Genomic DNA, 18822 nt, shown 5'->3' on the forward strand with positions numbered 1-18822 from the left:
TTTGTGTTATCCTTCCGCATTACACACATTTAGTCAATGTTCTTAAACTCAACCGATTATTGTCATTTTACCATACTGTTCATATTGAACAGACATCAGTGTTTACTTGGGAAGATGTAATGGCATTTTTTGATATAGTTACTAAGAATGTATTTTTAATAGACTGAGGTTGTGTTTAAACAAATGGATGTTGCAGTTGGTCTTAAGGTATTTATGGTATTGGTTTATGATGCCTGATTGAGAAGCTAGGGGCACAGAGGTTGGGGGATGTTTGAGTTCTGTGGCCTAAAGGGAGATGGATAGATGGATTCAGTTGATCTAGCAGCCCTGACCTTTTGGCCAAGGAGATTGTGTCCTGTGTCCTGTTTGTGTTTCATTAAGGGTATCTTTACTGTCCTCATTTAGAGAAAGAGCCGTGACATCAAAAGACTTTGGTCACTTGACCTGGGGGGTTATATTGTCTTAACTGTCACTGAGCAGTGCTGACCAATCACAGAGTTCAGAAAAACCATTTGATCTAAAGTTTATATAAGGCAGGGTTTTGGGGTTGTTCTGTATCACTCTGGCGAACGACCTGTGGCTAGCACCTCCTTCGTTATGACTGATCACAAAGTACTTTGTTAAATCATGATCTGTATAAGCAAAATAAATTTATTGTAACCGCCATCTCTTGACTATTCAAATCTACACAGTGCCGCTAGAATTTCCACCATTACACTTGGTGGCCAGTACGGGTATCCTCGTTGGTCTACGGCGTTCAGCAGGCGGCTCCCCTCGGCGAATTGATCTTCCGGCAAAAAAAAAAAAAAAAAAACGCCTTTCCTTCCGCCATGCGTGAGACAGCAGGGCCAGGGGGGGCGCCCGTTGGACGTTTTGTGGCTGACGCGGGGTCTTCAAAAGAACCGGTGAGATATTCTTTTGGTTACTGTGTGATATTGAGTCGTCTAAATGTGTGTTTTTTAGGCTATTGTCAATAATTCGGTTAAGTAAGTAATTGGGCAGAGGTAAAACTGTCCTGTACGTGTAAAGTCGTACGAATTAATAAGGTAAGGTTGTTGAACCTATCTTTTACGTGAAAGTCGTAAAAAAAATGTCTGCAGAAGTGTGTCGACGGACACACATAGAGGTAGTGTTGTTGACGAACAAACACATAGAGGGAGATAAATTCACATGTTATATCGTGTTATGTGTCTTTTTGAGACCCTAAGGATTAGAATATGTTGGGTTAGTGATAGTTTGAGAAATTGTATTGGCATTGGTGCAGTTCTTATTTATTAACGGCCTAAACGTGATTCTAAGTCCCGAGAGAAAAGTATACTTGTGAGGAAATCAGCTGTGTGAGTGAGTGTTTACAAAGGGTTTGAGTCCCTGAAGGTGGAGAACAAAGAAAAGAAAAAGTTTAGGAAGTATAGGCCTGTGAAATTTCAAAGTAAAGGTTTTAAGTTTGCAACACGCGTGTTCATTTTTGTTTTATGTTTTTTGAGGTTAAAAGAAGTATGAGTAACTAATGGTGTCTATTATTCAAGCTATATACAAATTACAAAAATCAAAATTTTAATTACTTTTCAAAATGTTAATTATTTTTCGGTTTGAATATTTGTAATTTAAGATTGTGCAGTTATTGTCATTGAAAGTTGGGAAGTCGGAATTTAATTGTTTTTAGAAAAGAAAAGGGGTAATTGTCTTTATTTTCCGTTGTTGGTTATCGTTTATGGATTGTAATTCTGAAAATGAATGGTCTGGAGACAGAATTGACCTGTCCAAACATCGATTACATGAAGCAAAAGTATGGTAACGATAGTTTATTGCAAATGCAAATATGGATTGATAAATGTGGATTTTCGAGTGTGGAGTCGTTTTGTTTTAAGGACCTTATTGTATTGCGAAATGGGTTCGTGGAGAGAAATAGATACACGATTATTTTATTTATTTTTTGAAGTGGAGAAAAGAATAGATTTTAGCCTGATTGGAGAGTTTTTTTTTCTGATTGGATGGAGATAGGTAGAGGGATAAAGAAATATTAGGACAGAATAGTGTGGGGAATTTTTCATCTATTTCCCCACAGATTCACGATTGAGATTTTCTGGCTGTTCCGCAAACAAATTTCGCCTCATCCGCAGCCAGGGGTGTTGCGGCAGGATGCGCGGGCGCATGAGGGTTTGCGGGAATGCGAGAACAGAATACGAAGAGGTCAGACATTTGCCATTTCTTCTGACAGCCGGTTATATCTAGGAAAAGTCAAGAAAGTAGGATCCTGGAATGTTTTTTATAGATTTGCTTTGGATTCCCGCAAAGATTGAAGCTTGTGCCTTGACTTGCAATTGCCATTGTGTTTCCAAGAAGGAAAGGTTAAAGTCCTCTCCGGAACAAAGGGTTTGAGTCCCTGTTGTGTTTGGAATAAGCGTGTTGTGGGCTATGGTCAAAGCTGATGCAGAGCGTGTTGACATGCTGTTGAAAGAACATGTAGGCCAACACGAATTGCTAGGTAAGGTCAATCCAAAATGCGTGCTTTAATTGTGGGAATTTGAGCAAAATGTACGTGAATGTCCGGAGATGTGTCATCTTTGTTGAAAGTTTTCTGGAAATTGTGAGCGAACTCTCGCAAAATCAGAGGGGTTCGTGACCGGAAGTTGAGTTTCGAAATGGTGGCGTACAATGTTTATCGGTTGACACTGTTGGTAGAGGAGAGACGATTGTTTTACAACTCTGTGTTAACCGTTATATGTTTGATGTTAGACTTTACATCGGTCTGATTACCGCCAGAAGGCATTTGTTTTTGAAGACGGAGACATTCTGTTTTGAAAATGCTAATGTTAATTCTTTGACTGAATTCTCCACTTGAAAAGAGGCGCATGCGCTTGAGCCTAGCGGAAGTTGATTCTTTCAGTGAAGCTCATTCTGCGTGCAGTGCCCACACGTGAGTGCAAAAAAAAAAAAAAAAAAAAAAGAAATATCACTCATTTTATTGAGAATTTGACGTTGAATTGTGAAGTATATTGGTTGGGAAAACAGATGTGTGTTTCTGTTTCTTTGTCGAACTTAAGAAAATATTGTGAGTTGCCATACTCTTGATTTGGAAATTATGTACAGACCGATTTTCTATATTATGAGCTTGATTCGTTATTGAATAACGCGCTGGAAATTTAGTGTTTGGGTAGGATAATTGGTAAAAGGCCAGTTTTGGCAATAAAAGCGGTATTCATTTGAAGAATTACAATCCCGGGGTTATTGAAACTTTTATAGAAAGTTATGTGTTCAAACGGAAATGTTATGTTGTTTAAGGAATATTTTTGTTTATGTCTGGAAATGTTCGATGGTTTTTAATTAATTTTGTGGAAGTTCACAGATGTTACTGTTGTTTAAAGAAATATGTAAAGGGTTATGAAGAAGTGATTAGAAAGATTGAGCCAGTCCGAGGGACTTAAGTGTATACAAGGGGAACTAGTTAGAGAGACTGAATTGCGATTGTTGTCAAGGGCAAAGGTACTACATATGTGTGTTTATTGCTGCTGAGATGATTTGTTGAAATGTGTTGGGTTTGGTGGTATTCGTATTTACCTATTTAAATGGACTTGAAGTTGAAGCTTTGTCCAACCAGAATGCTAATACATGGGTAAACTGTCATTCTCTGACGAGTGATATTAGGTGCATTTGTAGATTTCGGAGCCAAATTTTTATGTTGAAAATAAAATAGTACTAATGGTTGATAGAATTGTAAAGGTTGTAATTGTAAAGATAATCCAGGCTGTGACTGTTGGTTAATGGCTAATGGTGAAAACGTGGAGGAAGTGCATTTTGTTCTGTCCTGAGACAAAGGAGAGTCCAGGAAGTTGAATTTGCAACTATGGCAACGACATTGGCTAACAAACTAACAGACCGACAGGCGGGTACAGGCTAGTGAAGGAATTGTAGCTTGATATTTGAGATCCAGGATGAGTAACCGCATGACGCATGCGCAGATGGAAGTTGAGAATTTTACAAAGACGCAAATTTAGAGAAATAGATACATTTGGAGCGAATTTTACATATTCATTTGGTTACTTTTGAAATATGTTACGTGATGAGTATTTTGAAACATTTGCTAACAAGGTTTTGTTTGTTTGAGGACATTTTAAATGAGTTTCAGAAATTCCGAGGAAAGGTGGGGGCTAAAAAAGTCCCGTTACGTTGAGTTTTACAAAGGTGATCCCAGAGGGTGTAATTCTGCATAATTATGTGAGTATTAATGGTGAAAGATGTGTCCGTTTAGATGAATTCAAAGTTTGGTGGTTTACAAATGTATGATTTAACATTTGTTCTAAATCCTAGCCAAACAGGGAGGTAGGAGCCTTTCAGACCAGAACTTGTATTTACGAGCGGAAAATCTGTGGTGTGTGATGGTATCCATAAAAATGCAGAAATTAGACCCTGGTTCATAAATTAGTTCTAATTGGATTGGAAAAGTTATACTTTAGCAAAATTAAGTGAATAGATGGTAAAAGCCAACCATCTGTGTTGTTTAAAAGAAATGAAAAAAGGTTGAGAGTTTTTGCTTTGTTCCAGAGCGCGCTGTTTGATGCGAGTTTTGAAATGCGCGATGGTTTATTTGAGTTGATACACTAACAACGAGTAATTGAGATAGCTGGTAAATATAGGAATATTCAAAGGTGTATACATTACATGCTTTGATAAAACTTTTGAGGTGTTAAAGAATAAGGTTTTGTTTTACGGGTTTATGTTAAATTGTGAATTTAAAGGTTTAAAAGAAAAAGGGAGAGTTTATATTTTCTTTTGTCTTAAGGGCATGGTACAATGTTTTGGGATAAACAGTTAGGCTGTGATGAGGTTGTATCATTATGGTATTGGTTCATAAAGAGGGTTATGATAATTTGGTTTTGAAATAATTTGGGAAGACTCATTAAGTCTGATAAATTGTGGTGTGATGGTTGTGCTAAGTAGCTTGTTCTGGACTGCAGCCAAAGCAAGTTATGAAGTTCTACCTATCTAACCTATATAGTAATATAGATGGGGTATAAGTTTGGTTAATGGTTACATTAAGAACATTTTATGGTCTATGTTTTATTTTGGAATCATACAGATTAAATTCTGGTTTAGGGTAGTGATGCTAGTTTTCTACATGTCTTGGTAAAAGAGAGAGTTTATTTGGTGAATTTAAATACAGGGAAAAATTAAAAGGGAATCTGAAATTTAAAGGTATTCATTTGAACTGTTCCTAAAGGTTTTTTTTGAAGAAAAGATAATAAGAGACTAAAAGTTGAGGTTATTCGTAATTTGGCTGTTTTCTAAAATAGTTTTATTTTATACAAATTGGTTCAAAAGTAGTTTGCTTCAGTGTAAGCTTGTTAATTCATAAAAGGGAAAAGAGTTAAAATATGTACTGATAGTTAAATACATCATTGGTGTTACATATGATTTTGGGAAAGGTATGGAAACAGGAAGTTTCTTAGTTTGATCTGGGACACAACTTGCTGTATGCAAATGTGGAATTCACTCTAACAATTATGATTATTCCACAGGGAAAATGCTAGTGCTGATACTAGCTGGAGCAGTTTCTAGATTGCCTGAATGCATTGATGAACTAACTAGAATATGTTTTTGATGTTGATATGTTTACAGGAAATGATGAGATGATGTTGCTATGTCCGGATGAGCCTAACTTGACAAATTTGGGCTTACAGGACTCTTTTGAGGAAAATTGTTGTGTGACCTTGATACAACATTTGTTATGGATTCTTTAAGGGAAGCGCAGGCTTCTTAGAGAGGAAGAGATGACGTTTAGGAATTTATGACTGACTGATGACTGACTGATCTAAACAGAGAGTGACTATGGGGGTTTTATGGTTTTATGAATTTAGCTTCAGTAGTTTGGATTTGTGATAGGATTGTGAGGGTTTGATATGATATTGCTGAGTTGAAAATATTGGACTGTATTTAACCCAGAGTGAGAATTTTGTTTTGTTTGAGTATATTTGATAAGAATTACAGAATACAGCGGACAGATGGAGAAAGGAATGGTGGAATGGAGATTCGAACTTGGACTAATCCACAAGAAAATGCGTTTTGGAAAAAGGAAGGATATGAGAATAAAAAATGGAGGTTGTATGGTCTGCATAAAACATTTATCTTGAGATTTTGCTAAGTTAACACATGGAAAGATCATGCCTCTACAGTTTGTGTGATATCAAGAAGAATGCATTATTTTAGCATACAAGAGGATTTGTAATGGATGCATAGTCATTTTGTTAATACTTCATATGTGGGACAAGTATTATGAGAAAAGGAATTTGAACACGATAAGCTTCACAGTTAAGGTTAGAGAAACCATTTGGGTATTGATAGATGGATTTTGTAGAGTTCAATTTTTGGAGAAGTGATACTGTTTAATGATTGTTGATGGGAAGAAGTTTTAGACTTCTCAGGGGCTCAGTGATCAAGCTTTTGTTAATTTAGATTATTCTTCGATGGGATTTTTCTTTGAGGTTATGATTATGTACACACTTGTTTAAGGAAGTTATTTTGGTGTTGATAGGATTCAACATTGTGTTAATCACTTCAGTTGAATGAGAGAACAGAACTTTGAAGACGAAGTCAGACGACAAGAAGTCAGTTACCTTTAACTCTGTGAGAATGTGCTTGTTTATCACTGTGCAACCTTTTTGGAGTCTATTTTGTGTGAGATTCACAGGCAGGTGAAGGAGACTATTCCTATGACTGGACCGCTGCATGATTTGATACCAGATGACTGGATCGTGGTGAAGGACCTGAAACGCCTGGTAGAAACCCAAGGTGGACGGGGCCATACCAGATTCTCCTGACGACCAATTCGGCGGTTAAGATCGAGGGGAGAGCAACGTGGATACACGCTAACCATTGCAAGCGTGCACCTTGTCTGGAGACGGAAGCAGAGGATACGCGTTCTGCGTAGTACCAAGGAAATTTCCGAGCTGTACGTGAAGTGCAGTGTCGTTGAAAGTTGCCCTGAGCAATTTGATCGTCGTTTGCAATCGATTCGACTAGACTACACCGCCAGACAGAAGTTTGTCTACAAGCCAACTGAAGATGGCCACTACGGATGCACGACCATGGCATCAGTTCCGACAACCTGGACTTTGTGGTATACGGGGTGCAGTGGGTTTTGTCTTGGGAATGGCATTTCTTATTGCTCTTATTGTATTTTTGCTTTTGTATTTTAATAAAAGTATGCATAATTCTGATGATACTATGACAATAGATCCAATGACTTCAACTGTTTCACCTGCAACGTTCCAGATGTTGAAAAGTGATGAGAGAGAGGTTGTAGATGAAATGGAATCGGAGATGGAGTTTAATTCTTGGTATAAGTTAGCAACATATTCAGTAAAACAAGTTTTAGGCGAAGAACACCCGCCATGTGTGTATTGCCAGCCACTTAAGGATGTTTCACTGATTATGCCAGCACCATTTAATTCAACTAGTTGTTATGATTTTGATTACCATCGAATTATTTCAGGTGACATTGATAAAACGAGATGTGTGGACAGTAGTCATCTGGTTTTGGTTCAGGAATTGTCCAGTCTGTCCCACTAACTGCTATCATTACCAGAGTTCTAGTGCTTGGTATTTAAATTCCAATCTAGGATGTGCAGCAGTACGTCCTATGCTTACTGGACCAATTGAGAACGAGGGAACGGAAGATGTTCTGATTGATTTTGTTATAGTTCCAGGGCAAAAGTTTGAGTGTTTTGAGAAAAGTTCCGATATTGTTAAAACAGTATTTGTGGGGAACTTTAGTGAAGGGAAAGTAAAGATTGGAACTTGTGGACATACTTGGGTCTTAAATCCATACTGTGAGGCGATGCAGCTTAGAGATGTTAATGGGACTTTACACCCTTGTTACAAGTATAGAAGCTCTGTTCGTGTGGATAGTGAGGGAAAACATCATACTCCACCACCTTCTGGCCCATTGGTATATCCAGGACGCGATATAGATGATATATTTTGGTATTGTGGGGGTAGAATTAGATCACGTTTACCAAAAGGATGGGTGGGAGTGTGTGCTAAGGTGATGTTAGTTAGTAAGACGTTGATTAAGCCTTTAGGAAATGTGACGGTTGATTCAGGCAGACAGAGACGAGCTGCTCCTGTTGGTTCTTTTGATAGTGGAATTTACATAGATGATATTGGAGTACCAAGAGGGGTGCCTACTGAGTTTAAAGCTAGAAATCAGGTAGCTGCAGGACTAGAATCATTCTTTTGCGTACATTGTACGGTTAACAAAAATGTGGATTGGATTAATTATATATATTATAATCAGCAAAGTTTTATTAATTACACTGTTGATGCGATTTCTGGATTATCAGAACAATTGGCTAAGACTTCAGAGATGGCATGGCAAAACAGGATTGCTCTAGACATGTTGTTGGCTGAAAAAGGGGGTGTTTGTGTACTTTTCAATAATACATGTTGTACGTACATTCCCAATAATACAGCGAGTGATGGGTCAGTCACTAAAGCATTATCAAGCATGCGTACTTTGAGATTAGAATTGTCTGAACATTCTGGATTTGATGATTCAAAAGGAGTTTGGTCATGGATTGACGGTTCTTGGGAAATGTTTGGTAAATGGAAGGCAGTTCTTCTGTCTGTTTTGTGTGGAATAGGTGTCATTTTGTTGATACTATTGTTTTTTGGCTTGTTGTCTGTTTCCCTGTGTAAGGAAGATTGTGGAAAAGACAATGGCTAAATCATTTGCTGTTCAAATGATGAACTATAGTCCCTTAGAGGATTCTGACTGGGTTCCACCATTTAAGGATGAAGAGGCTACTGTGAGTGATATGTAATTCTCTTGTTATTTTGGGGGTTATGTTTTGATTAAAGGGGGTTACTTTATTTTCTTGCATCCATATCTGTATGGATGTTTTATATTTTTGTATGCTTATGCTTTTGTATGCCTTTGTTGTTTAAAAAAAAAAAAGTAAGGAATGTAATGGCATTTTTTGATATAGTTACTAAGAATGTATTTTTAATAGACTGAGGTTGTGTTTAAACAAATGGATGTTGCAGTTGGTCTTAAGGTATTTATGGTATTGGGTTATGATGCCTGATTGAGAAGCTAGGGGCACAGAGGTTGGGGGATGTTTGAGTTCTGTGGCCTAAAGGGAGATGGATAGATGGATTCAGTTGATCTAGCAGCCCTGACCTTTTGGCCAAGGAGATTGTGTCCTGTGTCCTGTTTGTGTTTCATTAAGGGTATCTTTACTGTCCTCATTTAGAGAAAGAGCCGTGACATCAAAAGACTTTGGTCACTTGACCTGGGGGGTTATATTGTCTTAACTGTCACTGAGCAGTGCTGACCAATCACAGAGTTCAGAAAAACCATTTGATCTAAAGTTTATATAAGGCAGGGTTTTGGGGTTGTTCTGTATCACTCTGGCGAACGACCTGTGGCTAGCACCTCCTTCGTTATGACTGATCACAAAGTACTTTGTTAAATCATGATCTGTATAAGCAAAATAAATTTATTGTAACCGCCATCTCTTGACTATTCAAATCTACACAGTGCCGCTAGAATTTCCACCATTACAGAAGATGACTGTATATTTCCACTTTTGATTTGTATTTCCATCGTAAGTTTGGTCTTTAATTTCATTTGGAAGTGGTATTAAAAGGTCTTACATTTAACTTGTTTATACCTGTAGACACCCTGTGAAGCCCCCACTGCAGAGACAGTTGGTGACAGAGAGGTGCAGACATTAAGTTAAACATGCCTTAAGAATAGAGTAACAAATAGAGACTAAATGTGTAAATGGCTGTTGAAACTGAGCCTCAGTTTAGGCAAAGGTAACCTTTTAAACCTCTAGGTTTAAAACAAATTCAGATTTGATTGGAACTCTCTTTTATACATTTATAGTTGGATTTGACATTTAATTCATTTAGCAAGTTGTTTAACTCAAACAACCATAACACGGTACATATGGTATACAATGCTGCAGTCAGATTTGGCGAAATTGTTAGCTTGGATGTTATCTTTACATATAGATGGGGTCTTGTTGATGCGCACGCAGCTTCAAGGCAGAAAGACGCGTTCAATTTCACTTTTACTGTACCTACACCTTTAATGTTCCCGCCATCCCCCCATTTCTGAATAAAGTTCGACTGATCTGATTTGTTGATTTCTGTTGCTATGAAAACCAGTTTAGCCAAGCTAACTAACATTGTTTTTAGCTAGCTTGCATTACCATTCAATTGCTAACAAAACATTAGTAAAAATAGCTTGCTAATCGGGCAGAACTTGAACTCGGGCAGGAGACTCTGAGACCTCAGCGCACCACTAGCATCTCGTCATATCACGCAGTCGGAGCACAGCTAGATAATCAGCGTCAGCGCTCTTGGGTACCCAGCATGCAGTGCGGCATGTTAAAAAAACAACAGCTACGCAAGGGATTTCAGTTGTTGTGTTCGTTCAGTTAGATGTTTGTAATGTTATTGGCCGGGTTTCCCAGATTCGTTAAGAAGCTCTTAACGCTAAGAGCTTCTTAGGAGCGTTCTAAGAGCGTTCTAGAGCGCTCTTAAGAAGCTCTTAGCGTTAAGAGCTTCTTAACGAATCTGGGAAACCCGGCCATTGTTTGTTAGTTAATATAATCTTGTTGGTCACCTTGAGTGTGCATGCTGTGTAGTTTAATGGGAACAGAGAGTCGGCCATTTTACTATCACAGGCTATACTTGCAAGGAACTGAACGTGGGCTGTGCCCTAGACCAGACCAATTGCCTATGAGGCTAATCTTGATTCTGGATTGACTGAGATTCTGGAAAGAGATCTACTCAAGAAGAGAGTCAATATCTGTGGTTTTCAAGCCATCTTTGAGAAAGTTTGAAAACAATGTTGCGGTTAATATGTTTTGATTGTGGGAGGCAACTTTTGGACTACACCTAAACCTCATGCGGCCACCGCACCACCCGCACTGGCAAAGAGGGAAACAGCATGGATGGGGAAAGTGTGTGGGCAGAGCAAGCAGTAGTAGTACATAAACTACACACGTCCTTTACTAAAGTGTATTCTGACTTTCATAAAGTTATTGTTGTAATCAAAGCTTTTAAAGAATGGATCTCTGCATGATGGGCCTGACCAGAGCACAGGTGGCCTGACAGAACACGCTTCAAAGTTGTCACTTTCAAAAGGGTGGCATTTTAACCCTGTCAGTCCAAAATGTCTAAAAGTTGGTACGCATGCCTTATTGCCAATGGGGAACAAAGAAGTCTCAAGAACCCATAATGTCGGCAGCATGGATATTTCTCTACAGTGACAATTTGTGAAGAATTTCAAAAAATGACTTCAAATCAGCCATTGATCCAATTGTATTGAAATGTTGTGTACATGTATGAAATACATGTCTGTGTCATGTCAATTTTGTAATGGTTTGCAATGCTGAGGAGGAACCCGCCATTGCTGCCTGCAGCTATATTTATTATTATTATTATTATTCTAGTTCCATGGGAGTCAATGGCAGCCCCTAGAACCCTTGGATAACGTTTTGTTAAACTTGGCACACTCATTAAGGACAGTTCCGTCATTACCTACACCAAGTTTCATGTATCCCATTAGACCACTCTAGCGCCACCAATAGGTCAAAGTTGGACTTGTGTTTACACACGCAACTTTTGAACCGTATGACTTATTTTCAAAAATGAGGTACCGTTGGATTCCCTGGATCAAGACGAGTTCAACGCACCATATGTCGTCAATTTCCGGTTATATAGATTTTCCGCCATTTCCGGTTTGATCAAAAACCTTTGAAAGCCTACTCCTCCTACAATTTTTGTCATATCTTCTTCAAAATGACCAGAGATGATCTTCAGACCAAGCCTCACAAAAGTTATCCCATGGCGTTTTGATTTTCTAAACCGTTTGTCCGGCACAGCCAATCAAAATCAGCAAAAAAGCAACCAAACAGGAAGTTGGGTCAAATCTCAGCAAATCTTTGAGATATCAACACCAAACTTGATATGATGACTCGGAACCCTCTTCTGAGGATGTCTACACAATTTGGTGTCATGTGATCACTGGGCGTGGCCGCAGGAAGAAAAAATGTGTTTTGGCCAATAACTATTGATTTGTTTGTCTGTATTAAGTGATTCCTTTGTCTCATGATATCTTGGGACATCCCGTGTGTGACACATGATAACTTGTGATAAAAGCCGAATTGATGCGGCCGCCATTTTGAATTAATTGAAAAAGTTTTTTCTCTACTCCTCCTACAATTTTTGTCATATCTTCTTCAAAATTACCAGAGATGATCTTCAGACCAAGCCTCACAAAACTTATCCCATGGCGTTTTGACTTTCTAAACCGTTTGGCCGGTACAGCCCATCAAAATCAGCAACAAAGCAACCAAACAGGAAGTTGGGTCAAATACTCCTCCTACAATTTTTGTCAAATCTTCTTTAAAATGACCATTGATGATCTTCAGACCAAGCCTCACAAAAGTTATCGAAAATAATTTTGATCCTCACAACCGTTTGTTCGGTACAGCCAATCAAATTCAGCAGGAAAGCCGCCAAACAAGAAGTGAAGTCATATCTCAGCAAATCTTTGAGATATCAACACCAAACTTAATATGATGACTTTGAACCCTCTTCTGAGGATGTCTACACAATTTGGTGTCATGTGATCACTGGGCGTGGTCGCAGGAAGCAAAAATGTGTTTTGGCCAATTACTATTGATTGGTTTGCCTTTATTAAGTGATTCCTTTGTCTCATGATATCTTGGGACATCCCGTGTGTGACACATGATAACTTGTGATGAAAGCCGAATTGATGCGGCCGCCATTTTGAATTCATTGAAAAACGTTTTTTCTCTACTCCTCCTACAATTTTTGTCATATCTTCTTCAAAATGACCAGATATGATCTTCAGACCAAGCCTCACAAAAGTTATCCCATGGCGTTTTGACTTTCTAAACCGTTTGTCCGGTACAGCCAATCAAAATCGGCAACAAAGCAACCAAACAGGAAGTTGGGTCAAATCTCAGCAAATGTTTGAGATATGAACACCAAAGTTGGTATATCGGTGGAAGACACTACAACATGTTACCATGTGCAAAGGCAACTTCATACCTCCAAAAATGATTGATATAAAGCAAATCGAATTTATCGCTAACGCTAAACTAATGCTTTACACATCCGCCGGCCAAAAACTGATACTCTGATTCAATCACAAGTTCATATGAAGACTCTTGAGAATGTTGAGTACACAAATCTGAGAAAAAGTTGACTGTAACATGAAAAGTCAATTTTTTGTGAATATTTGAAACATGCATGCTTGGCTAATTGCTAACAACATTTCCAATGAAATGTCTCCCCTGCTCAGCGCGCGCATGCTCCACATTCTCACACACAGCCTTTCCCTTGACACACGCGCTGGTTTGGCAAGACACACACACAACATTTCAGGAGAGTGTGGGCTGACCAAGCCCCCACTCATTCCTTGGTCTTTAGCAAAGGCCTTGTGGATCTTGATGGTATTGTAGCGGGGTTTGCTCGTTTAAGATTAGCAATACTTAATTTATAATAAAGTATGTAGTTCTTAGGGGCACCACCTCTTATTGTTAAAGGGACAGAGGAAACCTTATTGAATAATATTGAATAATAGCCTTCGTAATAATCAGTCTAATCTTAAGTAGTGAATTTCTATGAAAGTAGAGCAGATCATATAACGTGAGTGATACGCGAATATTATACACAATGATTTATTTAGGAGAATGTAATTATAATGAAAAAATACCAGATAAGTTATGGGTTAGTCAGTAGTACAGTGGCTGTATGCAAATGAGGGCGAGCAACACAATGGCTGTGTAGAGCGCGTGTGAAGGGGGGACAGAGAGAGAGAGAGTGGGAGAGGGGTAGAGAGGGACAGGTAGGCCTTTCTGGTAACAATGGACGAGCAAGGGCAACTGACTTAGCAAGGGTTAAGTTAACTCATTTGTAAAATACAATCAAACATCAACAATTTAATCACAACATGCCAATATGTCACAAGTAAGAAATATTGCAAATCGCAGTTACTTTTGTCGGTTTGAAGAAGGAGTCAAAGGTTCGTTATGTCCAACGAATAGAAAGCGGAATCTCTCGTCAAAGTTCCGGGCGCGCTCAATTGAGAGGAATAGGTTAGAGAGTGACGCGTTCACCTCAGTTTAATCCTACGAACAAGCGGGGGTGATTGTACGTTTGGGGGTTTTATACTTCAAAGAACAAGGGGGGGGGGGGGTCCCCGTGAAGGTGACCTCTTTCATTGGTCAGTTTCCCCCAACCTGGGCGTCGTCCTGAGATCTGCCTAGGCGAAGTGGCTGTACCTTTTGAGTTCCGTTATTTCAACTGTCCATGGAATGCTTAAACTTCAGAATATAACAATACAACATTCATAAATGGTTTTGTTAGTATGGTACAATCATTTTGATATCAAGATTGGCTGACTTAACTATACTTGAAGGGAAGTTATAATCAAACCTCAAATAAACAACGTTCTAAGTAAATGAGAAAAACACACATTATAAAACATCAACTACTGTCATTGAAATAGTGTCCATGAGCCATGTAGTCCTTGAGAATATGTTTGTAAATCCACATAAGAAAGTTCTTCCTTATAAATCCTTTGTCTGATACTGTGGGCCGTGTGGCCTCTGTTTCTGACCCCATGCTGGGCCAGAAGCTTTGAAGCTTCTCCTCTGGGAGAAGGACAAAGGGGGAAGACCCTTTCCTTGTCGGGGGTAGGAGAAGGTGTGATGGTACCGTGCTTTGTCTGTGGACTGTGCTACATATCCCCCTGCTGGCAACGTCCGATGACTCGACGTTGTTGGGCTGTTGGCACGTAAGAAGAGCAGAGAACAGACAAACATGACAGTACGATAGCATTTCTACTGGACACATTGGCATGAGTGGACTCTAAACAACGTAGGAATCAATGGGGCTAACTTGGGTCCTATTACTAAGTTTCTCTGGGCTAAGGTTCTATGCCTAAAAATGAAAGGAAATAAAAGGAAAAAGGAAAGAGAAAGAAAGGAGAAAAATTAAAATGAAAATGATAGAAGTGGAAGTGGGCTTTGACTTCCCGGAGTCATGGTCTTATTTGTCAGGGGCCAGGGAAGGTGGCTTATGCGGCGGTATCTCTAAGGCATTCCTTTTGACAGTACCTCAAAGTAAATCATGTTGGGTTTCTGGTAACAGATTTAGGAAATAAAAATATTGGTAGATTAGTGGAGCCATATTCGTCTTGTGACGGTGTTTGCCTATTTTGGTTTAAAAGGAAGGTTTGTTTTTGTGACGTTGAGACACTTTGGTCAAGGCACCTGTTGTGCACCTGTTTCATCAGCAGTTTGGCAGGGTCAGGTTGCTGGTATAAGGCCAGGCCAGGCCTCTGCATGGCCTGTTGTCCGCGAGTAGCGATCTTTTCTTCCGGGGTTTGTGCCACCATGTCACAGTTGGGGTGCTTCTTCTGGGATGCTTGTCGGCCATGGTAGGTTTTCCTACTTTCTGCACTCTCATCCAGTTGGCATCATGTGACTTCTTTTGGACCTGTGATGCTTTTCGTCTCAGGTGGGTTTCTGATGGCAGCCGACGGTCATGGCGTTGTGCTGATTCTCTTTGAACCTTGTGTCTCGATGGGTGAGTGGCGTAGCTCTGGGGCGGTCTGGAGCGGACATCTAACCCATGGATCGGGTCCTCTTCTGAGAGATGTGGATCAGACGTGGGATGTCCCCCCCCTTCCACTGTGAAGACTGTGTTCTGGACTTCAGGGTGAGACAGTGGATAGGGCTTCTTGACGTGGGTCCACATCTGGTTTCGTTTAAAGTCAATGAGGGGTTCCTGTCTGTTGAGTGGATCGTGTCCAATCAGCAGTTTTTCGGTCTCAAGCGGAGAGACATGGATGGGGTGGATTAGGGACATTTCCCCAAATGTTAGCTTCAAATACAGTGTCTCTGTGACTGGAGCCTTGTTTTGGGTGAAGCTTGTGATGTTGAATTCACTATCTTCACTTTTAATCCATCTTCTGTTTGACCTGGCTATTCCTTTTAGCTGAGCGGCCAAGGTGGGTGCAATCAGGCAGATTTCTGCACCCGTGTCCAGCAATTTTTCGCAGGGCACTTCATCTTCAAGTGTGATGGGGACATAGCTTCGGTTAGCTCTTCCTTTTCTGGAAAGCTCACCCAGAAATGTGTGTAACTGTGGGGCTTGTTTATGTGTTGTTGATTCTGGAGGATGTCGTCTTGTGGGTTCATGGTGTTCTTGGGTCATCTTTCCTTTTTCCCATCCAATGAGGAGCACTTGAGGTGTGTGTGCCGTGTCGTCACCTTCTAGTCATGCTGACTAGAAGGATCTGGCGGATCCTTCCTGTTTGCATCATCCATTTTTCTTAGTATGTCACCCATGGTTTTCTTCATGATTTTCATGTCCTTTTCAAGTGATCCTTTTGTTGGTGCGGTCTCGTGGGGTTTGTGGGTTGGTTGATAGGGTTTCTGCTTCTGGGTAGAGTTGTTGTGGTGTGGCCTGTTGTATTCGTGTTGATATTGTTCGGGTCTTGAGTGGTCTCGTGCTTTATAGGAATGTTGCTTGTAGGCGGGTCTGGGTTCATAGGGTCTCCGGAGTTCTCTTCCTTCCAGTTGTAGGTGTGAATCTGATTCCACCGCATAGACGTTTGAGTCTGGAGCTCGGTTGTTGTTCGCCCATGATCTATATGCCATGTCCCTTATTCCCAGGGCCGTCATGTTTTCCTGGTCCGCGAAGGTCATCATGAAGGGTCGTATGGATTGGGAGAGGTTGTTTATAAACATTAACTTGAACATGGGATCTTCTTCTCCTCCGGGTTGGTTTTCTGTTGCAAAATAGGCTTTCCTGAACCTCTCATAGAATGCCCTTGGGTTTTCGTTCTCCTTTTGTTTTGTGTTCAGAGCGATTGTGCAGGAGGAGACATTAGTCTCTGAGTGCGACGCCTTCAGGGTCTGGCAAGCCTTGTCGTAGCTATGGCGGTCTTCATTTGGTTGCATGTCAAGCAGGGCTCTGATTGAGCTGGAAGAGGTGATTTTCAGCATGTACAGCTTGTCTGCGTCTGTAGCTCTAGGTAGGCATTCGAAATTAAAGTTCAGTTGTTCCAGATACATCTCAATGCTCTGAGTGGGATTGTCTGGATCGAACTTTTCTATGTTCCTGCTCATTTTCAATAGCAGATCTAGTGACACTGCTGGTGGCAGGTCATGCATTTCCCATGCATTTTGTGGATAGGCTGAATGTGAGGGTTCATCATCGTCATCCCATCTGTTTGGGGCTGTGGTCTGAGCGCGTCGTCCAGGTCGGGCTCGTAGCTCCATTTTCTGGTCATCCAGTCTTCTGCTCAGCTGCTCCATATCTTCTGTTCTCCTCATCCTTCGTGGATTCGTATCAGCTTGGCATGGAGATTGGTTGGGAGGGGATATATTTCTGTATGGTCTTCTTGCTTCATACTCGGAGTGGAGGGGTGGTTCCGGTGAGTACAGCTGTCTTGGGTTCTGGTTTCTTGAATGCCGATCTACTTCTCTGTCGTCTCTTCTCCACCTTCGGTCGGTGTTAGGGTCTTCTGTGGACTGGATTGTGGCGTTCGCCTTGTTCAGCTTATGAATGGTAGATAGTAGTTCAGTTTTTGTTTCCTGTAACTCCTCCTTCATTGTCTCCCGGAAAGCTGTGGTTTGTGTGAGATGTTGGTGCAGGTGGTAGACTTTTGTGTAGAGAGTTTCGTTTTCCTGAATCACGTGTTTGTAGTCTATTAGTTGTTCCTTAGCTTCATCTAATTCATTTATTTTCCTTCTTAGCAGTGATGCTGATTTATGTTTGTTTTCCTGGACCCCCTGCATTTCTTCTTTTAGGTTTTCCAGTTCCTCTGCCAGCTCGTTGCTTTCCTTTTCCAGTTGTTCCCGTCGGTCCTGTTCTATTTCTTTCGCTTCGAGGGCATCTTTGAGGGTTATTTCTTGTTGTATTAGCTGTGCTTTAGCTCTTTCTAGTTCTTCAGACAGGTCGTTGGTTTCCTGTTCCAGTTGTGTCCGTTCTCTTTCTTTTGCTTCGAGGGCATCCTTGAGGGTTATTTCCTGTTGTATTAGCTGTGCTTTAGCTCCATCCAGTTCCTCAGACAGGCAGCTGGCTTCTCGTTCCAGTTGTCTTTGTTGGTCTCCTCCTTTCCCTGTTGCTCTGAGAGCGGTCATGAAGGTAATTTCTTGTTCCGTTAGCTGTGCTTTAGCTCTATCCAGTTCTTCAGACAGGTCGTTGGTTTCCTGTTCCAGTCGTCTCCGTTCTCTTTCTTTCGCTTCGAGGGCATCCTTGAGGGTTATTTCTTGTTGTATTAGCTGTGCTTTAGCTCTTTCTAGTTCTTCAGACAGGCAGCTGGCTTCTCGTTCCAGTCGTCTTTGTTGGTCTCCTCCTTTCCCTGTTGCTCTGAGAGCGGTCACGAAGGTAATTTCTTGTTCCGTTAGCTGTGTTTTAGCTCTATCCAGTTCTTCAGACAGGTCGTTGTTTTCCTGTTCCAGTTGTGTCCGTTCTCCTTCTTTTGCTTCGAGGGCATCCTTGAGGGTTATTGGGTGTGCTTTGCCTTCGGCAAGGGCACAACCTTTGTTCTCTCACATATATATTATTATTTTTATTATTCTTTTTGCCCCCCTAAAACTCAGTCAATATTTGGCCTACATAGACAACCTAGGTGTCAAAAGTTTCGTCTTGGTACCGATTGAGTTGCTTGTATTGGGATTTACGTTCCGTTGCATGGTTTAGGCTTAGGTTAAGTTTTTGTGGCGAAAAGTGAAGCTAACGGTGGCTAATTTGCTAGCCACA

General features: G+C 40.4%; 1 protein-coding gene across 1 annotated transcript; it reads right to left on the minus strand.

The window, feature by feature from the left end:
• Nucleotides 1-15563: 15563 nt before the first annotated feature.
• LOC134016946 (golgin subfamily A member 6-like protein 6) lies at nt 15564-18388 on the minus strand. Its single transcript, XM_062456192.1, has 2 exons — nt 16695-18388; nt 15564-15674 (listed from the first exon to the last, which is right to left on the minus strand). Exons 1-2 carry the CDS (start codon nt 18198-18200, stop codon nt 15564-15566), a joined length of 1617 nt encoding a protein of 538 aa, XP_062312176.1. The 5' UTR covers nt 18201-18388.
• Nucleotides 18389-18822: the final 434 nt, after the last annotated feature.

Source organism: Osmerus eperlanus, chromosome 3, assembly GCF_963692335.1.
Source record: "Osmerus eperlanus chromosome 3, fOsmEpe2.1, whole genome shotgun sequence".
Lineage (NCBI taxonomy): Eukaryota > Metazoa > Chordata > Actinopteri > Osmeriformes > Osmeridae > Osmerus > Osmerus eperlanus.